Raw genomic sequence first — 18,918 nt, forward strand, 5'->3', positions numbered from 1 at the left:
ATACAAAATTCTATCATGGAGCAACTAAAGCGAGACGTTCAAAGAATTGTATCAAACACATTGAGGATGAGCAAGGAATAATTCACAAGAAAGATGAAGCAATTGCAAAGGTTGCTGAAGATTACTTTACTAATCTGTTTTCGACAACCACTGCTAATACGGCTACTAATGATTTTCCAGAAATCTCACAAAATGTTACCCCTGACATGAATTTGATGTTGACAGCCCCAATCACTGAGAAGGAAATTAAGGACGCTGTAGTTCAAATCGGCCCAGATAAAGCACCAGGAACAGATGGATATACAGTTGCCTTCTATCAGCAATTCTAGCCACAGATTGGACCGGATGTCTGTCAAATGGTACAACAGTTCTTCGCAACAAATACAATGGAACCAGGTATGAACCATACACAGATATGCCTTATACCGAAAATAACAGATGCTATGGTGATGAGTGATTATAGGCCGATAAGTCTGTGTACTGTTAGTTACAAAATTATCTCCAAAATTATGGTGTTGCGATTAAAAAGGTGTCTCGGTAGTTTGATCTCTGAATCACAGACTGCTTTTGTACCGGGTAGAAATATTCAGGATAACATTCTAGTGGCACATGAGTTGTTACATGCTATTAAATCAAACAAAGATTGTGCTGAAAACTATCTTGCTGTTAAAACAGATATCAGCAAAGCTTATGACAGAGTTGAATGGAGATTTTTAGAAAATATAATGGAGAAGATGGGTTTTGATAGGAAATGGATAGACTGGGTTATGACCTGTGTGTCAACGGTGTCATTTTCTGTACTGATCAATGGCTCTGCTTATGGCCACTTTGCACCCACTAGAGGTATAAGACAGGGTGACCCATTATCACCATATTTGTTCTTGTTATGTGCAGAGGTATTAAGTCAGATGTTGAGTAAGGCCGAGAGTCTACAAAAGTTTCAAGGTATGAAGTTAGCAAGATCATGTCCAACAGTTACCCATTTACTTTTCGCTGATGATTCACTCTTCTTCTGTAGAGCAACTCCTGCAGATTGTATACAGATTGCTTCTATTCTATACGAATATGAAAGGCTATCCGGACAAAAGGTGAATTTCTCAAAATCTTCAATCATTTTTGGAATGAAAATAGATGATACACGCAGAGCTGTTTTACAAAATATTTTGGGGATTGATAATATAGGAGGAGGAGGTAAATACTTGGGATTACCGGAGCAGTTTGGTCGCAGAAAGAAGGAACTTTTCCAGTTTGTCATCAAGCGAATAGAAGAAAAGCTGGGTGGATGGTATACTCAGTTCCTCTCTCCAGCTGGTAAGGAAGTTCTTATTAAATCTGTGGCTTTAGCAAAACCAGTCTATGCAATGAATTGTTTCCTTATTCCTAAAACAACCTGTGAAGAGATTAATAGTTTACTATCAGAATTTTGGTGGGGAACAGATAATGGGAAGAGGAAAATATCGTGGGTATCATGGAAGCGTATGTCTTTACCAAAAAAAGAAGGTGGCATAGGATTTAAAGACCTCCATAAGTTTAACCTTGCTCTCTTAGCGAAACAGGCCTGGAAGATTCTGATCAACCCATCCTCTTTACTGGCAAGAATATATAAAGGGAGGTATCATAACTCATCGATGTTCTTAGAATCGATGAGTGGAGTACAACCGTCTTATGGTTGGCGTTCAATACAAGCAGGTAAAGATCTGCTAAAACGAGGTCTAAGGAAACAAATTGGTGATGGAAAAGATACAAGTGTCAGTAATGATCATTGGTTACCAACTGTTCCTCCCAGGAAAGTTAGTAATGCTAATGATTCAAATCTAAACTTCCCGGTATGTTCATTGTGGCAGGAAGGGGAAAGGAAATGGGATTCTGCTAAGCTGGAGCAACATTTAACTGCTGAAGATGCCCAACTAGCTAAGCAAATTACCCTCTCTCGGTATGCTCAAAAAGATAGGTATATTTGGCCCTTCACAAAGAATTGTGTTTACACTGTTAAATCAGGTTACTGGTTTGCGACTCACCATGATCAAGATGATGTGATTGTGCCACCTGGTGGAGATATAATGCTAAAGACAAAAATTTGGGCACTCACACTACTACCTAAAATTCAACACTTCCTTTGGCGGGCTTTATCAGGTGCATTACCAACGGCGGAAAGGCTTATTACAAGAGGTATTCAGGCTGACCCAATTTGTCAAAGGTGTTGTTTACATGTTGAAACTATAAACCATGTGCTTTTTGAGTGTAGCCAGGTTAAGGCTATTTGGCGGAGTGCAAACTATACTCAATTCGATAATACAACTACAAATGTGGAGGAGAACATTCAAATACTATTAGATATCCAAGCAGACACTTCATTATCACAACAGGTAAGGTTCATACAATTTGGGTTGTATGGCAAATTTGGAAATCTATGAATGAATTCTTGTTTGACAAAAGGAATGCACCTCCTAATGAAGATGCACAGCGTGGAATTCAATGTGCTACGGAGTTCTTAGCTGCACAAGAAGGATTGTACTCGCTATCATCTCGAGATAGTAATGCCGAAAGAAATCGATCAAGTCAATGGGAACCACCTGGGGTAGGTTGGTTAAAATGTAACTTTGACATTAGCCTTCGACCAAATACCTCTCATATTACAGTAGGCTGGATCATAAGAGATCATCAAGGTTCTTACATGATTACAGGATTTTCGAAATTACCGATGGTTTCTACATCATTACAGGCTGAAGCATCCGGATTTCTACATGTTTTACAAACAGTTTGGACGCTTGGATGGCGGAATGTATGGTTTGAGTGTGACAATAAAAAGTTAACACAAGTCATCAATGACTGGGAAGATAATTTGGAGATTGGGAACATGCTATATGATATTAGGCACTGGATGGAAAAACTACCGCGTTGTTCTTTAGATCATGTCAATCGAGAGAAGAACCAAGCTGCAGATTGTCTAGCTAAAAGGGCGTATGAGTCAGACGTTTGTTTTTCATCTTTTGTTATGCCGCCTATATGGCTTGTTAACTTTTTGTATCATCCATTTACGATTTAATAATAATTATAAGTTGACAAAAAATTAAAAAAAACCCCTTTCTCAGATGTTTATTGATGGACATGGTCTAATAAAAATGATGGTGAGAAGTTGACAAAAAAAAAGGTGATGAGAAAAATTTTCAATGAAATAAATGTACCAAGTGTATTTCAAAAACGATATTTTGAATGTACATATCTTTTGAGAAATAAAAACCCCTAAGTTTATACTATATGTACAATGTAATTGTAACCTACATCTCTAAATTATATGTTGTTAAGCCTAATCCTTATCTAAACATACAAGGGTAGGTATAAATAAGATAACCCTAAGAGATACGTACAAAAATATTCTCAAAGATATTGAGGACAAGATATGAGTATATCATTTTTTGTTCTTATTTTTTAAAAATATATGATATGAGTATATGTCAAGATATGAGTATATCTCAATATAAATAATTGAAAAATGGTGATTACCGACATTTCGAAAATGAAAATGGAAAATATTATTATTATCACAAGAAGACCTAATCAAATAACGAATGTAGAACGTGGACGTAAACATCCGAAAAATATAATCTAAGAACATAACAAATGTCAAATGTGTACAAAAATCAAATCTATTTAAAAATTGAACGTAAATCTTCCTATTTTTGTTTTGTATTTTTTTTCCCCCAAAATAATAAAATGCTAACAGTAATTATAGACAGAAGAATCTAATTCAGAGGAACAAATACGTTTCATAATAATCGCCATAATGTCAGGATGATTACTATTACCGCGTTGTATTATATCATGACTCTTTATCGACGAAGCCACCGAGTTTCTCGTCCTCAACTCAGCGAGCGAACTCGCTTCCGCAACCGACTCACTCGGCGTAATCACTTCAAAGTTCTTCGTCATATGAACATTCCCAACGAGTTGACTCAGCACGACCGATTCCGACACCGAGTTCCTTTTCTTGTGCTGCTGCATCGTCGCTCTCACGATCTCAGTGTGCATCGAGCTCGACAATCTCCTCATTCCTTTGGCTCCACCGATCAAAACCGCCGGGTTAATCTCCGAGGTTCTCTTGCTGCCGTGTTTAGAGAAGAAGAGGACCGAGTCGGGGCTCCGATTTCGAATCCGGGTTAACGGGTCACCGAGGAACAAGGAGGTCTTTGCGTCCACAAGCATCACGTGCTTGAAGTTGCGACGGACTCGACCGAGCAACATTGGATAACACGCCCATCTCCTCAAGCTTATCGGGACGTGATCCATGAACCCAGATAACGAGTTTTCCGGGTCCAACTCGGTCACGTCGAAACCCACGACCGACCCGTGAGTCAACTCAGTTGACTCGGTCTCGTTCGATGTGGAATTAGCTCGATGGGTCTTCTTCCCCCAGATAGGCTCAGATGTCTCCTTCTTCGATTGGTTCTTCATGAATCGGGACAGATTGAAACCCCAAACCGAATCGATTTGACTCGACGAATTCGAATTTCGATGAACCTCGACGAGTTTCGAGAACGAGTCGTTCTCTTCCTCGATCAATTCAGCGAATCTCGAAGCAGAAGAAGGGGAATCAAAGAGCAGGACGGTATCGGATCGGGAAGTGACTCCGGAACGATGGAGCAACCGCATAAAGAGGCGGAGATCTTCCTCCGTCGTATCGGAAGCGACATGAGCAACAACTAAATCGTGCATGCTCTTGGTTCCTCTGAGAAACAGAGTACCCATTCCCTGGAGAGCAAAGTTGTTGGAACGACGACTAATAGCTCGAGTTTTGGCGCCGACGACGTCGCGATTGAGGAGAAAACGACGGTGTGAGCGGGGAGAAACGGCGGGAAAACCAGAGGAAGGCTCGAAGGTGGAGAGAGTGAAGAGGAATAAGGTGAGGAAGAGAAGGAGGATGCAGATGGAGATGGTGGATTGGGCTTTGGAGAGGAGAAGACGGGAAGATCTGGAGCGGAAGAGATTCGTCGTTGCCGGAGAAGAAGAAGATGAAGAAGGAGGAGAGTCGTTGTTGTTGTCGACGGCGGAGGAGTTGTGGTCGGGGAAGAAGACTAAGAGCAAACCCATTCCTCTTCCGCTATTAGAGTTCTTCGTCTCTTTCGCTGATGATATCAAACCCATTCTCTCTCTCTCTCTCTCTCTCTGCAAGTTTCTCTGGTTAGTGGCGACGAGAGGCTGAGACTGAGAGCATTCGCCTTTTTTTTTTGCTTGGCTTGGCTTTCTTCTCGAATGTGCTTTTTCTGATTTCGCATCAAATTTTATCAATGATAATCTTTTTTTTATATATATATCAAAGAAAACGATGGTCGGGTCGGGTCACCCGGTTCAGATACTTGTTTTGGAAAAAACAAAATGTGGGTAGATTATTTATTAATAAGAAGATATTAACCGAATGCAGCCGAAATTTTAATTTTTAATATTTATACGAATAATTAGACAGTAATAAGATGTCTTCAATAGCTATGAATACGATCACATGTTTATCGCCGAATAACTTACACATTCATGAGAGAGGTCCTCAGTTAATTGTATCGAGCCTTTAAAAGAAAAAGAGTTTGTATTATGTACCTAGTAATCAATAAACCAATTTGATTAACACGGTATTAAAGGGTGTGCCTAATTTTCTTTATAACCAAGTTTGACCCGTACTCTCACTCCATGTGAAACATTGAAAGTTTAGGCATATGTAAATAAGTTACTTTGTTTGACCGGTTAACCCGTTTGTTGAAGCAATTTATCATGGAGTTTCGAAGCGATTTGTTATCAAAAACAAAGATTTTGCAATTATGGAATGTCATTTACCAACGTGATTTTCCTTACTTTCGTGTAAAAGTCGTTTTACTACGCTAGGATTATTGATTTAACGATTAGAGACAATGATAATGCATTGAAGAATTGAAGCCAAAATACTGAGTTGAATGCAATCGAATGGTGATTGTTGGTGAGTAATGAAAACTGATTGAATTCTATGCAACATCCTTTTATCAAATAGTGAGTAATTAATGGGATTGGATACACTATATTTAAAAAAAACAAACCTATATTTCTAGCTAACAACAAAAATAGGCCAATTAATTATGAATTAGTTATCAAAAGTTTTGGATTATGATCATCCTTTTAAGATCCAAAAATGGCAAAATACAAGAAGAAAAAAATATTGTCAGGTACGTGAAGAAGGCAGTTATTAGTACTCTAGTGGTAAAGGCCCACTTCATTAAATCTGCCCCCTTGATTACAGCGAGGATCCGTGATCGGACGGTAGAGACATGAGGAAGGGTCGTCAATCGTAATGAATGAATGGAAGTAAATGGTCTTCTATTTATTAACTGTACACAAAACAAAAAATATCAAAGTGGGACCCATAAATGGGTGATTTGACTTTTGTTTGGGACTCCGTGAGAACAAGTGTGTGTGTGTGTTGACGGTGGGATCTCTCTAATTCTCTATTCTCCTCATTGTCATTGGAACCTTCTTATGAAACTCCTGCACACGTGGCTTTCTCTTCTTCTGCAGATTTTCCCGTTTTAGGCCGGGATTTGTGCTTTTTTATTATTTTCTTTTAATTATACTTATTAGTATATCTTTAGTGAGGAGTCATTTAGACTCATTACCAATTTTTTTGTGTCGACTAGTCATCAACATTTCGTTTTCTCAATTCTTTTAAAATAATAATGGACTCGCTACGATACAAATTACCAATCATACAAACGATCCAAAACAAATGTCTGAGATCACTATCAATAATTTTCTGAAAGTTTACATATATCAACATTTACTTACTACAAATCTCATTTGAATTAGCTAGCACAAAATGAATTTTTATGAACGAGTAAGAGAGTATGTTTGAAACGATCCTTACTTACACTAGTCCACCGCTTTCATCTAAACAATTTTTTATTGTAAAGACTTGTACTTCCTGACGAGAAAAAAGCAACTTGTACTTTCTGCCGCTTGTCAAACAATCTGGTGATTTATCTTTTTTTTTTTTAATTCTATAAAAATCAGAACTTTAATAATTTTATTTGTCGGTTGCCTTGACACATTTGATCATAAATCTATTTTAAAAGCCCATAATCTCAAAAAGAAAACCCATCGTAGCCCATTATATAAATGGCCCGGATATATTGGGGTGGGCTTTGAATTTCGCTTATTGTCAACGTTCACAGTATCCTGTTAAACGAGTTGATGCAGCTCAGATTAGCTTTAATGATCACATTTGGTGTTGAGCTGAGTTGCCGGCAATCGAGTAACCTTGTTTAGTAGTATCACGAAAACTATAGAAAGCGAAACAAATAATTAATAGACAACTTGAATTTTTCTTTCTTCTGATTAATATTCACGTCAATTCGAGATGTTTTTCAAGAAATTTGTTAAAAAATTGTAAGATAATGTAACTGATCACAAAGTATCATGAGTGTGCTGTGATGGGAACTTTGAGAAGAAAACCTAATGTTACTGATTAATCAATCCTTCTTGATTCAAGGAACAATGTTCACCTAACTCGTTAAACAAATTCTACTTGAGAGATACGGAAAGCAAAACAAGACCCAGAAACAAGGTGGATACACAATAAACCCCTAAATACCAGAATTAGAAAAATAGTTGAATTTCGATCAATCAGAAGCCACTTGACTCCCAGAGTTATCGCAGATCAATTCGACCTTTGGTTTCTTTCTCTTTGTACTATACCCCGACGACGACAACCTAAGAAAGACAAAACGAGAAGGTTTTGTTTTTTGAATCCAAACAGATAAAAGATTGTATCAGAAGGTAGGGCTTTTGGTTTGTAGTTTACCCCAGCTGCAAGGAAGTGTCGGAATGGTGCTCCTCGTTGTCATTCTCATCATCGTCTGATGAAGAGCTCTCGGCTTCCGCTTGTGGGCTAGAAAACTGAGGTATTTCACTCATCCCTTTTGAACCTCTCCCCAACATCTCTACCTGAAGGTCAATTACATTTGAACTCAGTATACATATATGGTGAAGAACATAACTGAGCTATAATGTAAATGGGTTGGCTTAATCTTGACCTGTTTCCGCAAGATTTGGTTCTCTTCCAGTGCTCTTTTCTCCTGATAAATTATAAGCCAATGAAACAAGGATACTAAGATATAACAACTGTATAAGAATTTGATGAGCTTACCTGTAAACGGGATCTTTCTACCTGGTTGAGCAGGATTTGTGTCTGAATCAAAAATAAAATAAAATTCTCAAGTCAGGAATGAATCACAAATCGGTTTCATTGTTTCATTCTTTGAATGATTTAGTTCTTTGTCTTCACCTTTTGATCCTTGACACTATGCAAGCTATCATTCAACTGGTTTTCAAGAGTAATGAGATCCGAGAAACTCATACCATCAAGTGCCTTACCCTTCAGTCTCCTGCTCAGTAACAAACACAATACACCGATGAACCAAAATGAAAGACAGACACTTTACACAAGAAACACACAAATATTGTTGCAAGGGGGATACATACTCAATCGCAAGCTGTAATCTCTCAAGTTCGCTCTTCATAGAATCATCTCTTCGCAACTGCAACACAACGGAATGCATGTAAGAGAAACAAATTTGAGCAAGAAAAAGATATTTAAAAGTTCGTGGCAGAGAATCTCTGGTTGTATATATATACCACAGCTCCATTTTCTTGTGAAGAACAAAGAAGAAGTTGTTGTTCTCTTTGTCTTTGATCACCCGTCGCAGAACTGTATCCGTATCTCGAAAGAATTTGGTCCATACTTCACAGAATTGAGAAACTCTCCGTTAGCTATGTCCATTAATTGGTTTGATTGATCATAACACGAAAAAATCATGAGAAAATCCTCTTAGCATTTTCTTCTGCATTCTCAGTTTCTTCAGAAAGATGAGATAAACACACCAAAATCGACTCTAATATTGTCTACTTATCTCAGAATTATAGATCTTCCTCAGATTTCTTCACTTAAGATTCTAAAAGCTGAATCGCATAACTGCATCAGTCAAATTTTGATCCCAAAGAAGTACCAAATTGCAATTTCCTCAACAGTTACGGTTTAAAACTCACAACTATCCGATTACAAACCCCAAATTACAGAGAGACGATCTTGATTCTCCAAAAGAATCGTCCTTAAACCAAAACCCATAACAAAAATTCCACCATCAACCCCAAGATTTAGCCAGATAAACATAAGAAAATGCATATCGATGATAATCATAAACCCACAAAAAAAGTAGAATACTTTCAAAATTTATGTTTTTTACCTGCCGCTGGAGAAGTCGTAAATCTTGCCGGTGCTGGAGAAGATGATGAGTGCAACCTCGGCGTCGCACAGAATCGAAAGCTCTTTCGCCTTCTTCATCAATCCGTTTCGTCTTTTGGAGAAAGTGACTTGACGACTGTTCACATTCTCAATCTTCTTAATCTCAATCCTTCCTCTCCCCATATTCTCTGAACAATCCAATCAATCTGGGCTCTGTAAATCAAAAACAGGGTAGAGATGGGATATATATATATATATACAGAGAGATGGAAGTAGTAGCCTTCTGTATATATATATATGGAGAGATTTTTGTATATATAGGAGATTTGAGTGGGTTTTCTTTAGAAATTGATCAAATATGACAATTGGGAAAGGGGCTAAGGAAGGAAAATTAGACCAAAATTAGGGTATTGCATAAAAAGATGGAGTTACTATAAGTAGCAATTTTCCATATTTGGTGGCTTTGCTAATTTGCTTGCTTGGTGTGAGTGGCTGTTTTCTTCTTTTGGAACTTCTTCCCTTTTATAACGCCTTGTTTGGTTTGGGTTCTCTTCTCCAATTGTAATCTCCTCCTTTTTTTTTTCTTTTTTCTTTTATTGTATATATAATATAGATAATACCATATCTAGGGTTTTCTTTTGTGATTGCTTTTGGCCTTGTTTTTATGGCGGTTCTAAAACACAATCTACCAAATTATTTAAATTTCTATTGTTTTACCAAAAAATGTAATTTCTATTTTCACAAAAGTTGACCGTGTTTCACGATATGACTTAAAAAAATTAGAGCGTTGATTTGAAATATATATGTTCAACTGTTTTACAGTTTTAGTCATAGTCAACTGGAAATTTAATATAGCGTATAAATAACTTGCACTTTTTTTTTGCAACATGAATAATGTTATCTATAAATTATATAGTGTTTTATCTTAAGTAAAAAATACACCATGTAGATATAATAATGATTTAGATTTAGCCCTCACATAATTAAGAAATATACGAAAATAACAACTATCAAGTTTTCAAGATCTAATAGAAAAGCCAAAAGTGGCCTTGCTTGAAGAAGAATATGATAAGCAAAGCAAAAGCTGTGGCTTTAACGCTTTCTATAGATAGTAAAATCTCACAATTACTTTTTCCCCTGAACCGAATTTGTTATATTTATAGGAAAAGAAGATTTCTCTTTTTAAGAGGACTTTCTATTGTAACCGATATCTATATATATTCAGATTTCCTCAGTTCTACTTTCACCACTTTGTGTTTATCTACACATCTAAAGTATACAATTTTTTTAATTATAGTCAAATAGATTAAAGTAGTCTAAATTCCTAAATTTGATTAAATCAAATAAATTAACATTAAATTCTATATAAGTTTCCACGAATAAGCTTATATAAAAAAAATTACTCAATAAAAGCTTTCATATGTTAATATTTTTTTAAATAAATAATTAATTGTACAAAACTTGACCATCTAAAAAATATGTAAAAATATGTATTACTGAATAAAAACATATAAATAATTATAAATTGAATAAATTTAAAATATTAATAAATAAATATATTTTTTAAATTCATAAGACAATTAAATTAATTACAAAACCTAAAAAATAACATAATATTAGATGATAAAATTTGTAAATTACATACGTTTTGCACATAGCACAGACTATATCTTAGTTATATATAGGGAAAGTAAATTGTATTTGGAGTTATCTAAACATTAAAAAACACTAAGTTCTATCAAATCACCAAATTTCTGTTTGAGATTTTGTAAACAAATATTTTGTTGAATACTACTGTACTATGTGATTACCCGCACTCGGAATAAATATTATTCATAGTTTTTTAATTTAAATATGTAAATATAATATATATAATTACAATTAAAAAATTGTTAACTGATATTTATAATTGCAAATTTATGCACTGATTATACAATTATTAATAATAGTTACAATTATATTTATTTTATAGTATAATTGTATAAATGTTAGATAATTGTTGGTTTTATAATTAATTTTAATAATAGCTTTTATATGAATAAAATTGCATATTTGATTGGATTAATACGTTTTATTTAACCGATTCAACATCAGACTAAGATATTTAAATTTTAATAGAAAAAATTAATTATAATATGCATGGAAAATTTTAATTTTTTTTTATTAGATGGATAATTCAATTTTTAAAACAAAATTAAAATCAATGAAATATGATATAAAAATATAGTGTTTAGTAACCTAAGTAATATTATGTGTTAAACTTTATAAATCGGTTGTTAAAAAATAGAAAGAAAAATAATATCTTTACAAATTAATTGTTAAGTATTAAATATATAATTGATATAAACTAATCTCTAACCAGATTAATGCTAATAGCAAGTGATATAATTATTCTAGTAAAGCAAATATTTTTTATATGTGTTTTGAGAAACTTTCTTATAATGACACATCACTATGACATTCTTGTAAATCACACATGATATAAATGTCATTTTTAAATTGTCTTTCTTAAATAATAATAGAAGATTACTTTGTTTTGTAGTAGAAATGACAATTTATGAAAATATACTTTTAATTCATTTAATGCTAATAGCAAATTATATATATATATATATATATATATATATATATATTTTCTTTTTTCATATCTAATTTGTGAAAAAAACGATTTACACATTGTTTTATTAATTTAAGAATCAAAATATTTGTTGTTTAAAACCCGGCTTTTGGTGCGGTTTTTTGGTATCATACAGGTTTTCAAACAATACAGACCAAATGTCATGGCGGTGAAGTTTATTTTTACTTTTTGTTTTTTGGTTAATTATATATTTAATTTAAAAAATCTATTCATTTTTTTTAACTTCGTGTAGATTCAGTTTTGTTGTTTTAATATCTAGAAAGTAAAAAAACATTTTAGTCGCATTGGAAATTCATTTCCCTTTTTGGTGTATCTGGATCAAACATTCTTGACTAATATTATATTAAATTTCATTAAGCTTTGATATATCATATATCCCGATAAAATCAAAAACCGTAAGGAAACAAAGCGAAAGTGAATCAAACATCTAGTTCTAATAATATAAGCCAAAAATATTAAAAGTTAATAGCATATACGAAATGGTTTATTTATAAGTTTATTTATAAGTTTATAACACTAAACAAAAATTTTGAAACAATTTGCTATCTTTAGTTGTTACCAAAAATAACATCCCGTATCCATTAAAATTTACAATATGTGAAGGCATTAACGCGTTGAGTATTTGTTTTCGATACGAAACTGCCGTGACTTCTTAAGTTTTTGTTTTCTTCAAAGAAAGTAAAAACAAATTAGTTATCAGAAAATTCCATATTTTGTTTCATATAGCTCCTATAATTTTTTTAAGAAAACCAACATATATTACAGGAAACCGCTTGGAATATTACCCTTTTTTGTTGTTAACCCGATAAAGGATCACTTCTTATTTCAAAGATTTTGTATATTAGAAGGATTTCATATCAATCACACAAAAACAGAACAACCAGTTGTCGTAGTTACATGCAATTTCTTTCCATTTTACTTTCTTTTCTGTATCGTAGGGTGTAAATTAATATTGCGATGATAATCACAAAAAGATACAGAAAACTAAAAATAGAATATTCTTCCTATAAATATGAAGTCAATCTTTCGTAAATAGAAACAAAAGATATTGCTCTATATTCAAATTCTGCATCACAAATCTCGGTCAAAAGAAAAAGAAAAAGGAAAAGAAACGAAAAGTAGACACCGATTATTTGGGCCTCAGAATAACAATTATTTGGATCTCAAGGCCCATTTTTATGTGGTGTGAAATGAATTCTCTGACTCTGTGATCCTTTTTGTTCAAACTCAGTTTAGTTAGTTTCTCCGGTTAGTGATTTCAACAAAGAATCAATTATTTTACTTTTTCTTGTAAATTTGAGTCATATGAGGCTATAGAACCACTAAGGAATAGAGCTAACAATTTTCTATTTTTTGCATTTCTCTACAGAATGTTTACATCTTCGAAAATGATTTTATACAAGCTAACAATTCTCTATTTTAATTTTTGTTTACGCTAAGCAAAATGATTTTATACAAGCTCAAACCCGGTTAAATGGTTACATCCGGTTAGTAACTACTATACACCGGTCCAATTCGCTTAATCGAGAAATCATAGGCACGAGACAACGGTTTCCTGAATCTTTTCAAGTCGAGCTTCACGTTCTGGCGCTCGAGATACATCTTCTTGGTGTAATCCCATCCTTTTCGAGTAAAGCTCTTTGGATCTCGTATTATCGGATCATCTTTGCCATACTCATCATACAAGGAGCTCTCGTTCGGTTTAATCTTGTACCCAATGTACTTCAACCTCAGCTTCTTGGCTGGTTCTCCATAGTAAGTCTCAGCTGCCCACTCGGTTCCTATTGGTATAATCTGTATAAAAACCGTTCTCGGTTTCAAGAAAAGCAAATGTGTCATCGCAGCTCCATGAACACCGATCATCACGTCGCTAGAGTTCAAACATCGATATATCTTGGCCAGCTCGGTTGTTTTGTCCGGTCTCAAAACCTCGACAAAGAAACCAATATCCTCAGCTAAACCCACCAAAAGATTCTCATTGAGTAGCTCCCTTGATCCGTTTCTCGACAGAATCACCAACTTTGGTTTTTTTAAACCGAGTTCTTGAAACCTTTTACCGGTCTTGTTCGCTGCCTCGTCTTGAATCAATCCACGGATACGAGGCCAATACGCTCGATCCAGCACATTTCTGAAATCAAGAATCGTTTTGTTACCAAGCATCAACGATGGATCAACAGTTAACTCGTCGTGAATCTTTAACCCCACGATAGATTCCTTGAAACAGTGAGTTCTATTGTCGCTACTGAAGTCCACCGGAGGATAATCGGAGAGCTGAGAAACAATATCTCCGTATTTCATAACCCACCAACGATGATACTCAACGATCACAAACACAACCTTCTTGTTGAAATGCTGTGAAGTGATGGAAAAAGGGATGATTCCGTCGTTGAATTCGTGGTACACGTTTCCGGTATAACCACCAGTGGAGAAAAACACTGCAGGGACATCATAAACTACATCTTAGATGGTGTTATGTTCGTCACCAGAGAGCGAAGAATTGTCATCTCTGTAAACGAGATTGAGCTCTTGAACTGTTTCCATAACACTTGTTTCCCATTTTCTTGTGTAAGGTTTCATCTTTTCAGGGATTTTGGACTTGTTTTTGAGGGAAGTGAAGAGGAAGACTGATGAAGAAGCAGAGTGTGTTCTAACATCTCCTTTCATGATACAAATGTCTGATCTAAAACCGTTTCTGTCACAACAAATTGTTCCTGTAATTGAGATGAATCATAAACGGAAGTGGTTGAGATGAATTCAACATAAACAATTCAGATAGCTACAAAAAGGAATGCTCTGAAGCATCAGATTTGGCAGTATTTATTAGAGTGTAATTATAAAGAATCATAGAGATTGTCGAAAGATAAATACCATTGGAGATTCCTGAACATAGAGGAGCAATGAATGGTTCATAAGGACCAAATCCTACACTTTCTCTGCTAAAAGCACCTGCACAAGAAAATAAGCTAATAAAAATCTCAGAGGAAGCCAAAACTCACGACCAGAATTCGAGAAAAAAACATAGAAAAGTTTTGAAAACTAAATAACCAAAATATGTGATTACCTAGAAGAGAGAAAGAGGAGAAGCTGAAGATGTAACAGCAAAAGAGGAAAGAGAGAAAGATAATCAATAGAATCTTCTGATTGACTCTTTTCAAGTAGCCACCGCTCGCTACGGAGACAGCGGTGGCTCCGGAACCATCTTCTTCAACAGTAACTCTAAGCTTTTCCCCTTTTTTGATTAATCTCTGGTATTGCATCATTTCTGCGAAGAAATAAAGAAAAATTGCGAAGAGAACTACAAGCAAAGTTTCGATTTTTTACGATGCTTCTGATGGACTTTTGGTATTCTGACTAAAGAAGCGGGCAAACCCAGAAGAACCTTTACCGGAAAGAATATAAAAATCAGATCTTTTTTTTTATCAAAAAGGAGAGAGAGATGAGAGGGTTAAAGACAATTTTTTTATTTATTGGGTTTAGCTGCCTTTCTCTTACACCAAGAAATGAAGAGAGAAACAGACAAAATATGATTTTCCAGAGAGGATGTTTCAGAGTTTGAAGGTTGCTTTCGATGAACTTCTCTAAAAATTTAATTTTTATGTTTAGGCCTTCATCGAGTATTTTCCGTCAGCATATGAAAGCGCATGGAGAGACGTGTCAAAGAAGAAGAAGGGCTTTACTTCTTCCTTCTTCCTTTGAAAATTTCTCCGGTTTGTCACTTTTCAGTAATCGATTCTATCTTAATTACTCCAAAATTGAATTTGGAATTTTCTTTCTTGTAATAGAAACCTGGATTAAACTGAAAACCAACCCAATCTTCGGTTTATAGTGGTTCAATCCAACTAAAAGTTGCAGTGACAAGACTTTAATTTTTGCCTCGATCGCTCCAATTCAAAAAAATCTTCTAATACTGCCTTAAGATTTTGGATCTTCGTTAAGATTTCTAAAGGAACAAAAATTGATAATATTGCAGATGCAGATTGTTGACCAGAAAAACAAAAATGAGATGCAGATATCGCACTTAGGATGGACTTTCCCTCCCTCGCTAATTTCTGACTTTTTTATTTCTTTAAGATAAAATATATATTTTAATTGATGTAAACCGGATGTTAAGGAAAAATTAAATTGAAGTGATGAAAAGATTCGTGATTTACGCAAGTCAGCTGGTGGGACAATCAACATGGCCTAAATTAGGGAATATATTTACTACTGTGGATGTGTTACCAGTTACCACTTACCACTTCTATTATTATGAATTGGTGATCAATGCCAACAATGGTGGAATTTCAATGGTCAGGATAATTTTTTTTCCGAACATTTAAAATACCTTTACAACCTATACCAATACAAGTAAAAATAAAAAAAGTTGCCTAGGTTCAGGTCATATATGAACCCGTTTTTATTATAAACTATGAAATAATACAGTCACATTTATAAATTAAAACGCACTAAACAATACATAGTATTAAACTACTTCACCATTCATAAATACAATGAGTTTTGTTTCTCATACTTGAAACAAGTTCGGGGGGTCTTAACATAATTGTTAGTATTTTATTTCCTATATACCACACATTCTAATTCCGGCTGTGAAATAATCCTCTTTATTTGAGTTGAATATAACAAGATTTTGACTATAAATTTCCATGATACGATTTCTCAAACTAGATTAGCCTATAGTTTACAAGTATCAAGTTAGATCACTTTCTTGGGAAGAGAATGCACTAGAGTGCATGTGATGTGTTTCTTCTAATATAGGTATGATCTCCATTGCATTTATTTTGAATCTTAAGATATGCATGTGGATGGGCAAAAAAAAAAAAACCCTTTCGTGATATTTACTGTCTATTTTCCCAAATATACAAATAATATGACAGGCTTGTGCGCAGATTTCTTTAAATGATTTAGACTCTGTATCAACCTCCACACAGGAGACATTACAAAAATTTGCATCATTCATACTTGCATAGTGATAAAATCGAAGATTCGTAAAATGTCAAGACACACTCAAATTTCAAAACATTAGATAAATACTTCGAACTAAACCAAGAGACTTGATCTTACAATTTTGTGTGTTTTAGATTAAATTAAAGGAGAAAGGAGGGAAAAAAGAGATGGACCAGTTATGATTGCAGTATCTTAGGAATCGAGATTTAGGGTGGGCCACAACTACTGACAAAAGGACGTCGTCACATGACGGTTACATCTGATGCAAACGGCAAAAAAAAACGGCACAAATCAATCTTCTAGAAGAATACATGTTATCTCACTCGAGGAAGCGTTTGCCTTTACATTTTTCTTTGGAGCCCTTTATAAGATCCTTTATAAGCCTTGTAGAAAAACAGAAACTCGTATATATCACCTTGTGAATATGCATCATCAAAGTTACTCCAAGTCTCATGTAATAAAAAACCTCATAGTTACATTGTCTAAAGAATACAAACGCATTTTTTTTTGTTACATTTATGGTAAGACAGGGAGGTCTATGGAACTGAAAAAAAAGAAACTGACACGGCCCTGAGCAATATGACAGAACCTTAACAGCGCAGCTACACCGCTTTGCAGGAGTTTAATATCTTCTTTGCTAGGTGGAGACTCCCTGCAAAAAGAGGAGAGTAAGATGTGTAATGTAAGAAACTTGGTTTCATAGTTGGAACGAAAGAGACGGCTTATTACCCGAAGAAGCAAGCCACAAAGCTCGGTTCACCAGGAGAAGACTTTTTGAACCGGCTGTTTGGTAAATACACATCAAACACAGCTCTTGCATCACAGATTTGCATATCCCCCAAGAGTTCAATAACAGTATCCTCGTTACCGGCACAAACTGACTCTTCTTCATCACTTGGTGTCGTAATTGCAGCATCCTTTGACGTCCAAGGAACTCCATGCCTGCTTAGGATGTAACCTAGACCCTTTAAGTATTTATAAACCTCGTAGTTTTCCCAACAGCAGCCACTTTTTCCATCTGCAATTTTCTCATACAAGTCCTTCATTGGAATCACTATATCATCATCTTCATTACTCAAGATCTGCAACTCTCCTATTTCACTCAAATACCTGCCACGAGAAGAAGAGAATGGGAAAAAAGAAAAGACTACATCATCAGATGACTGAGTAAAAAACTGTAAATCTTTAAGAAAACATATCTTTGGTAAAGACTGATATCTAAAAAACATTGTTTGCCACATACAAAGCTTCTTCTATGAAGCAATATGTCTTTCCGCTACGAATGATTCCTGTTGTTGTCCAAAGTTTCCCTCTTTTAATCTCAACTTGAGCCATTCCTAATTCGGTAATCCAACGAGCCTTGGAAGATCCTACTCTACAATATGCGAACACATAAAAGAGCGAAAAATTGATTGTAAGAGAATAATCTGCTTATCGCAGACAACTTAAATCCAGAAACGAGTTAAAGAATTTGAATCCACCTGAACTGTAACCTGGACCCTGAACCACCAGAATGAAACTCTTCGTCATCATCTGCTGCAAAGCCAGATTTGTTCTCACTCGACGAGAAAGCTTCTAAGTCTTTTTCCTCCATAACTTTCAAAGGATATCTCTCACTTCCGTCGAAGGAATTCACTGGGACAATTCGTCGAATACTTGGCATACCACTAGATTTGTCTCTTAATAAACTCAAACTAAACTGATTTAAGACTAAGCGGTCAGCTTAAGACGATTTTCTTCCGCTTAAAACCGATTTTTTTAGAAAATCGATGATTTATTTATAACTCGAAGACTAATCTATACTATAAATGTTGCTCAACAGTTGTTCACCTCTCTCCACGTGTCCCTGAGTTTAAAAAATTGCCCGCCTAACCAATTTTATACCGCCTTAAACCGATTTCTTAAAAAACTCAACTTACTCGATGATTTATTTATAACTCGAAGACTAATCTATACTATAAATGTTGCTCAACAGTTGTTCACCTCTCTCCACGTGTCCCTGAGTTTAAAAAATTGCCCGCCTAACCAATTTTATACCGCCTTAAACCGATTTCTTAAAGAACTCAACTTACTCGATGAT

At 34.9% G+C, this 18,918-nt stretch overlaps 4 protein-coding genes and 2 long non-coding RNA genes across 6 annotated transcripts; 2 read left to right on the forward strand and 4 right to left on the reverse strand.

The window, feature by feature from the left end:
- Positions 1–856: 856 nt before the first annotated feature.
- LOC112087200 lies at positions 857–1,238 on the forward strand. Its single transcript, XR_002899963.1, has 3 exons — positions 857–945; positions 1,019–1,088; positions 1,183–1,238. It is a non-coding gene; the product is annotated as an uncharacterized LOC112087200 (long non-coding RNA).
- A 10-nt stretch (positions 1,239–1,248) lies between these two features.
- Positions 1,249–1,998, forward strand: LOC112087199. The gene is made up of 3 exons (XR_002899961.1): positions 1,249–1,311; positions 1,420–1,689; positions 1,845–1,998. It is a non-coding gene; the product is annotated as an uncharacterized LOC112087199 (long non-coding RNA).
- A 1,574-nt stretch (positions 1,999–3,572) lies between these two features.
- On the reverse strand, positions 3,573–5,265 carry LOC18019956. Its single transcript, XM_006402819.2, has one exon. The coding sequence runs from the start codon at positions 5,140–5,142 to the stop codon at positions 3,718–3,720; it is 1,425 nt and encodes a 474-aa protein (XP_006402882.1). The 5' UTR covers positions 5,143–5,265; the 3' UTR covers positions 3,573–3,717.
- Positions 5,266–7,473: 2,208 nt separating this feature from the next.
- On the reverse strand, positions 7,474–9,779 carry LOC18019957 (agamous-like MADS-box protein AGL18). Its single transcript, XM_006402820.2, has 8 exons — positions 9,258–9,779; positions 8,650–8,755; positions 8,497–8,552; positions 8,300–8,399; positions 8,162–8,203; positions 8,049–8,090; positions 7,817–7,959; positions 7,474–7,725 (listed from the first exon to the last, which is right to left on the reverse strand). Exons 1-8 carry the CDS (start codon positions 9,437–9,439, stop codon positions 7,635–7,637), a joined length of 762 nt encoding a protein of 253 aa, XP_006402883.2. The 5' UTR covers positions 9,440–9,779; the 3' UTR covers positions 7,474–7,634.
- A 3,585-nt stretch (positions 9,780–13,364) lies between these two features.
- Positions 13,365–15,386, reverse strand: LOC18019958 (EGF domain-specific O-linked N-acetylglucosamine transferase). The gene is given in 3 exon segments (XM_024157166.1): positions 13,365–14,605; positions 14,763–14,840; positions 14,956–15,386. Coding segments are annotated over 3 exon segments (1,518 nt in total). The 5' UTR covers positions 15,155–15,386.
- A 1,886-nt stretch (positions 15,387–17,272) lies between these two features.
- On the reverse strand, positions 17,273–18,486 carry LOC18019959. The gene is made up of 4 exons (XM_006402822.2): positions 18,320–18,486; positions 18,082–18,213; positions 17,568–17,948; positions 17,273–17,490 (listed from the first exon to the last, which is right to left on the reverse strand). The coding sequence occupies exons 1-4, from the start codon at positions 18,430–18,432 to the stop codon at positions 17,355–17,357; spliced, it is 762 nt and encodes a 253-aa protein (XP_006402885.1). The 5' UTR covers positions 18,433–18,486; the 3' UTR covers positions 17,273–17,354.
- Positions 18,487–18,918: the final 432 nt, after the last annotated feature.

Source organism: Eutrema salsugineum, unplaced genomic scaffold (genome assembly GCF_000478725.1).
Source record: "Eutrema salsugineum unplaced genomic scaffold, Eutsalg1_0 scaffold_19, whole genome shotgun sequence".
Taxonomy (NCBI): domain Eukaryota; kingdom Viridiplantae; phylum Streptophyta; class Magnoliopsida; order Brassicales; family Brassicaceae; genus Eutrema; species Eutrema salsugineum.

Excerpts from the sequence above, each read along its gene's own strand:
- LOC18019956 (XM_006402819.2), bottom strand. The coding sequence starts at position 5,142 with ATGGGTTTGATATCATCAGCGAAAGAGACGAAGAACTCTAATAGCGGA.
- LOC18019957 (XM_006402820.2), bottom strand. The coding sequence starts at position 9,439 with ATGGGGAGAGGAAGGATTGAGATTAAGAAGATTGAGAATGTGAACAGT. Across the intron at positions 8,553-8,649 it reads CACAAGAAAATGGAGCTGTG|TTGCGAAGAGATGATTCTAT; the intron begins GTATATATATAC and ends GTTGTGTTGCAG. Across the intron at positions 8,400-8,496 it reads AGATTACAGCTTGCGATTGA|GAGACTGAAGGGTAAGGCAC; the intron begins GTATGTATCCCC and ends GTTACTGAGCAG.
- LOC18019959 (XM_006402822.2), bottom strand. The coding sequence starts at position 18,432 with ATGGAGGAAAAAGACTTAGAAGCTTTCTCGTCGAGTGAGAACAAATCT. Across the intron at positions 17,949-18,081 it reads TGCTTCATAGAAGAAGCTTT|GTATTTGAGTGAAATAGGAG; the intron begins GTATGTGGCAAA and ends TTCTCGTGGCAG. Across the intron at positions 17,491-17,567 it reads TTTGTGGCTTGCTTCTTCGG|GGAGTCTCCACCTAGCAAAG; the intron begins GTAATAAGCCGT and ends CTCTTTTTGCAG.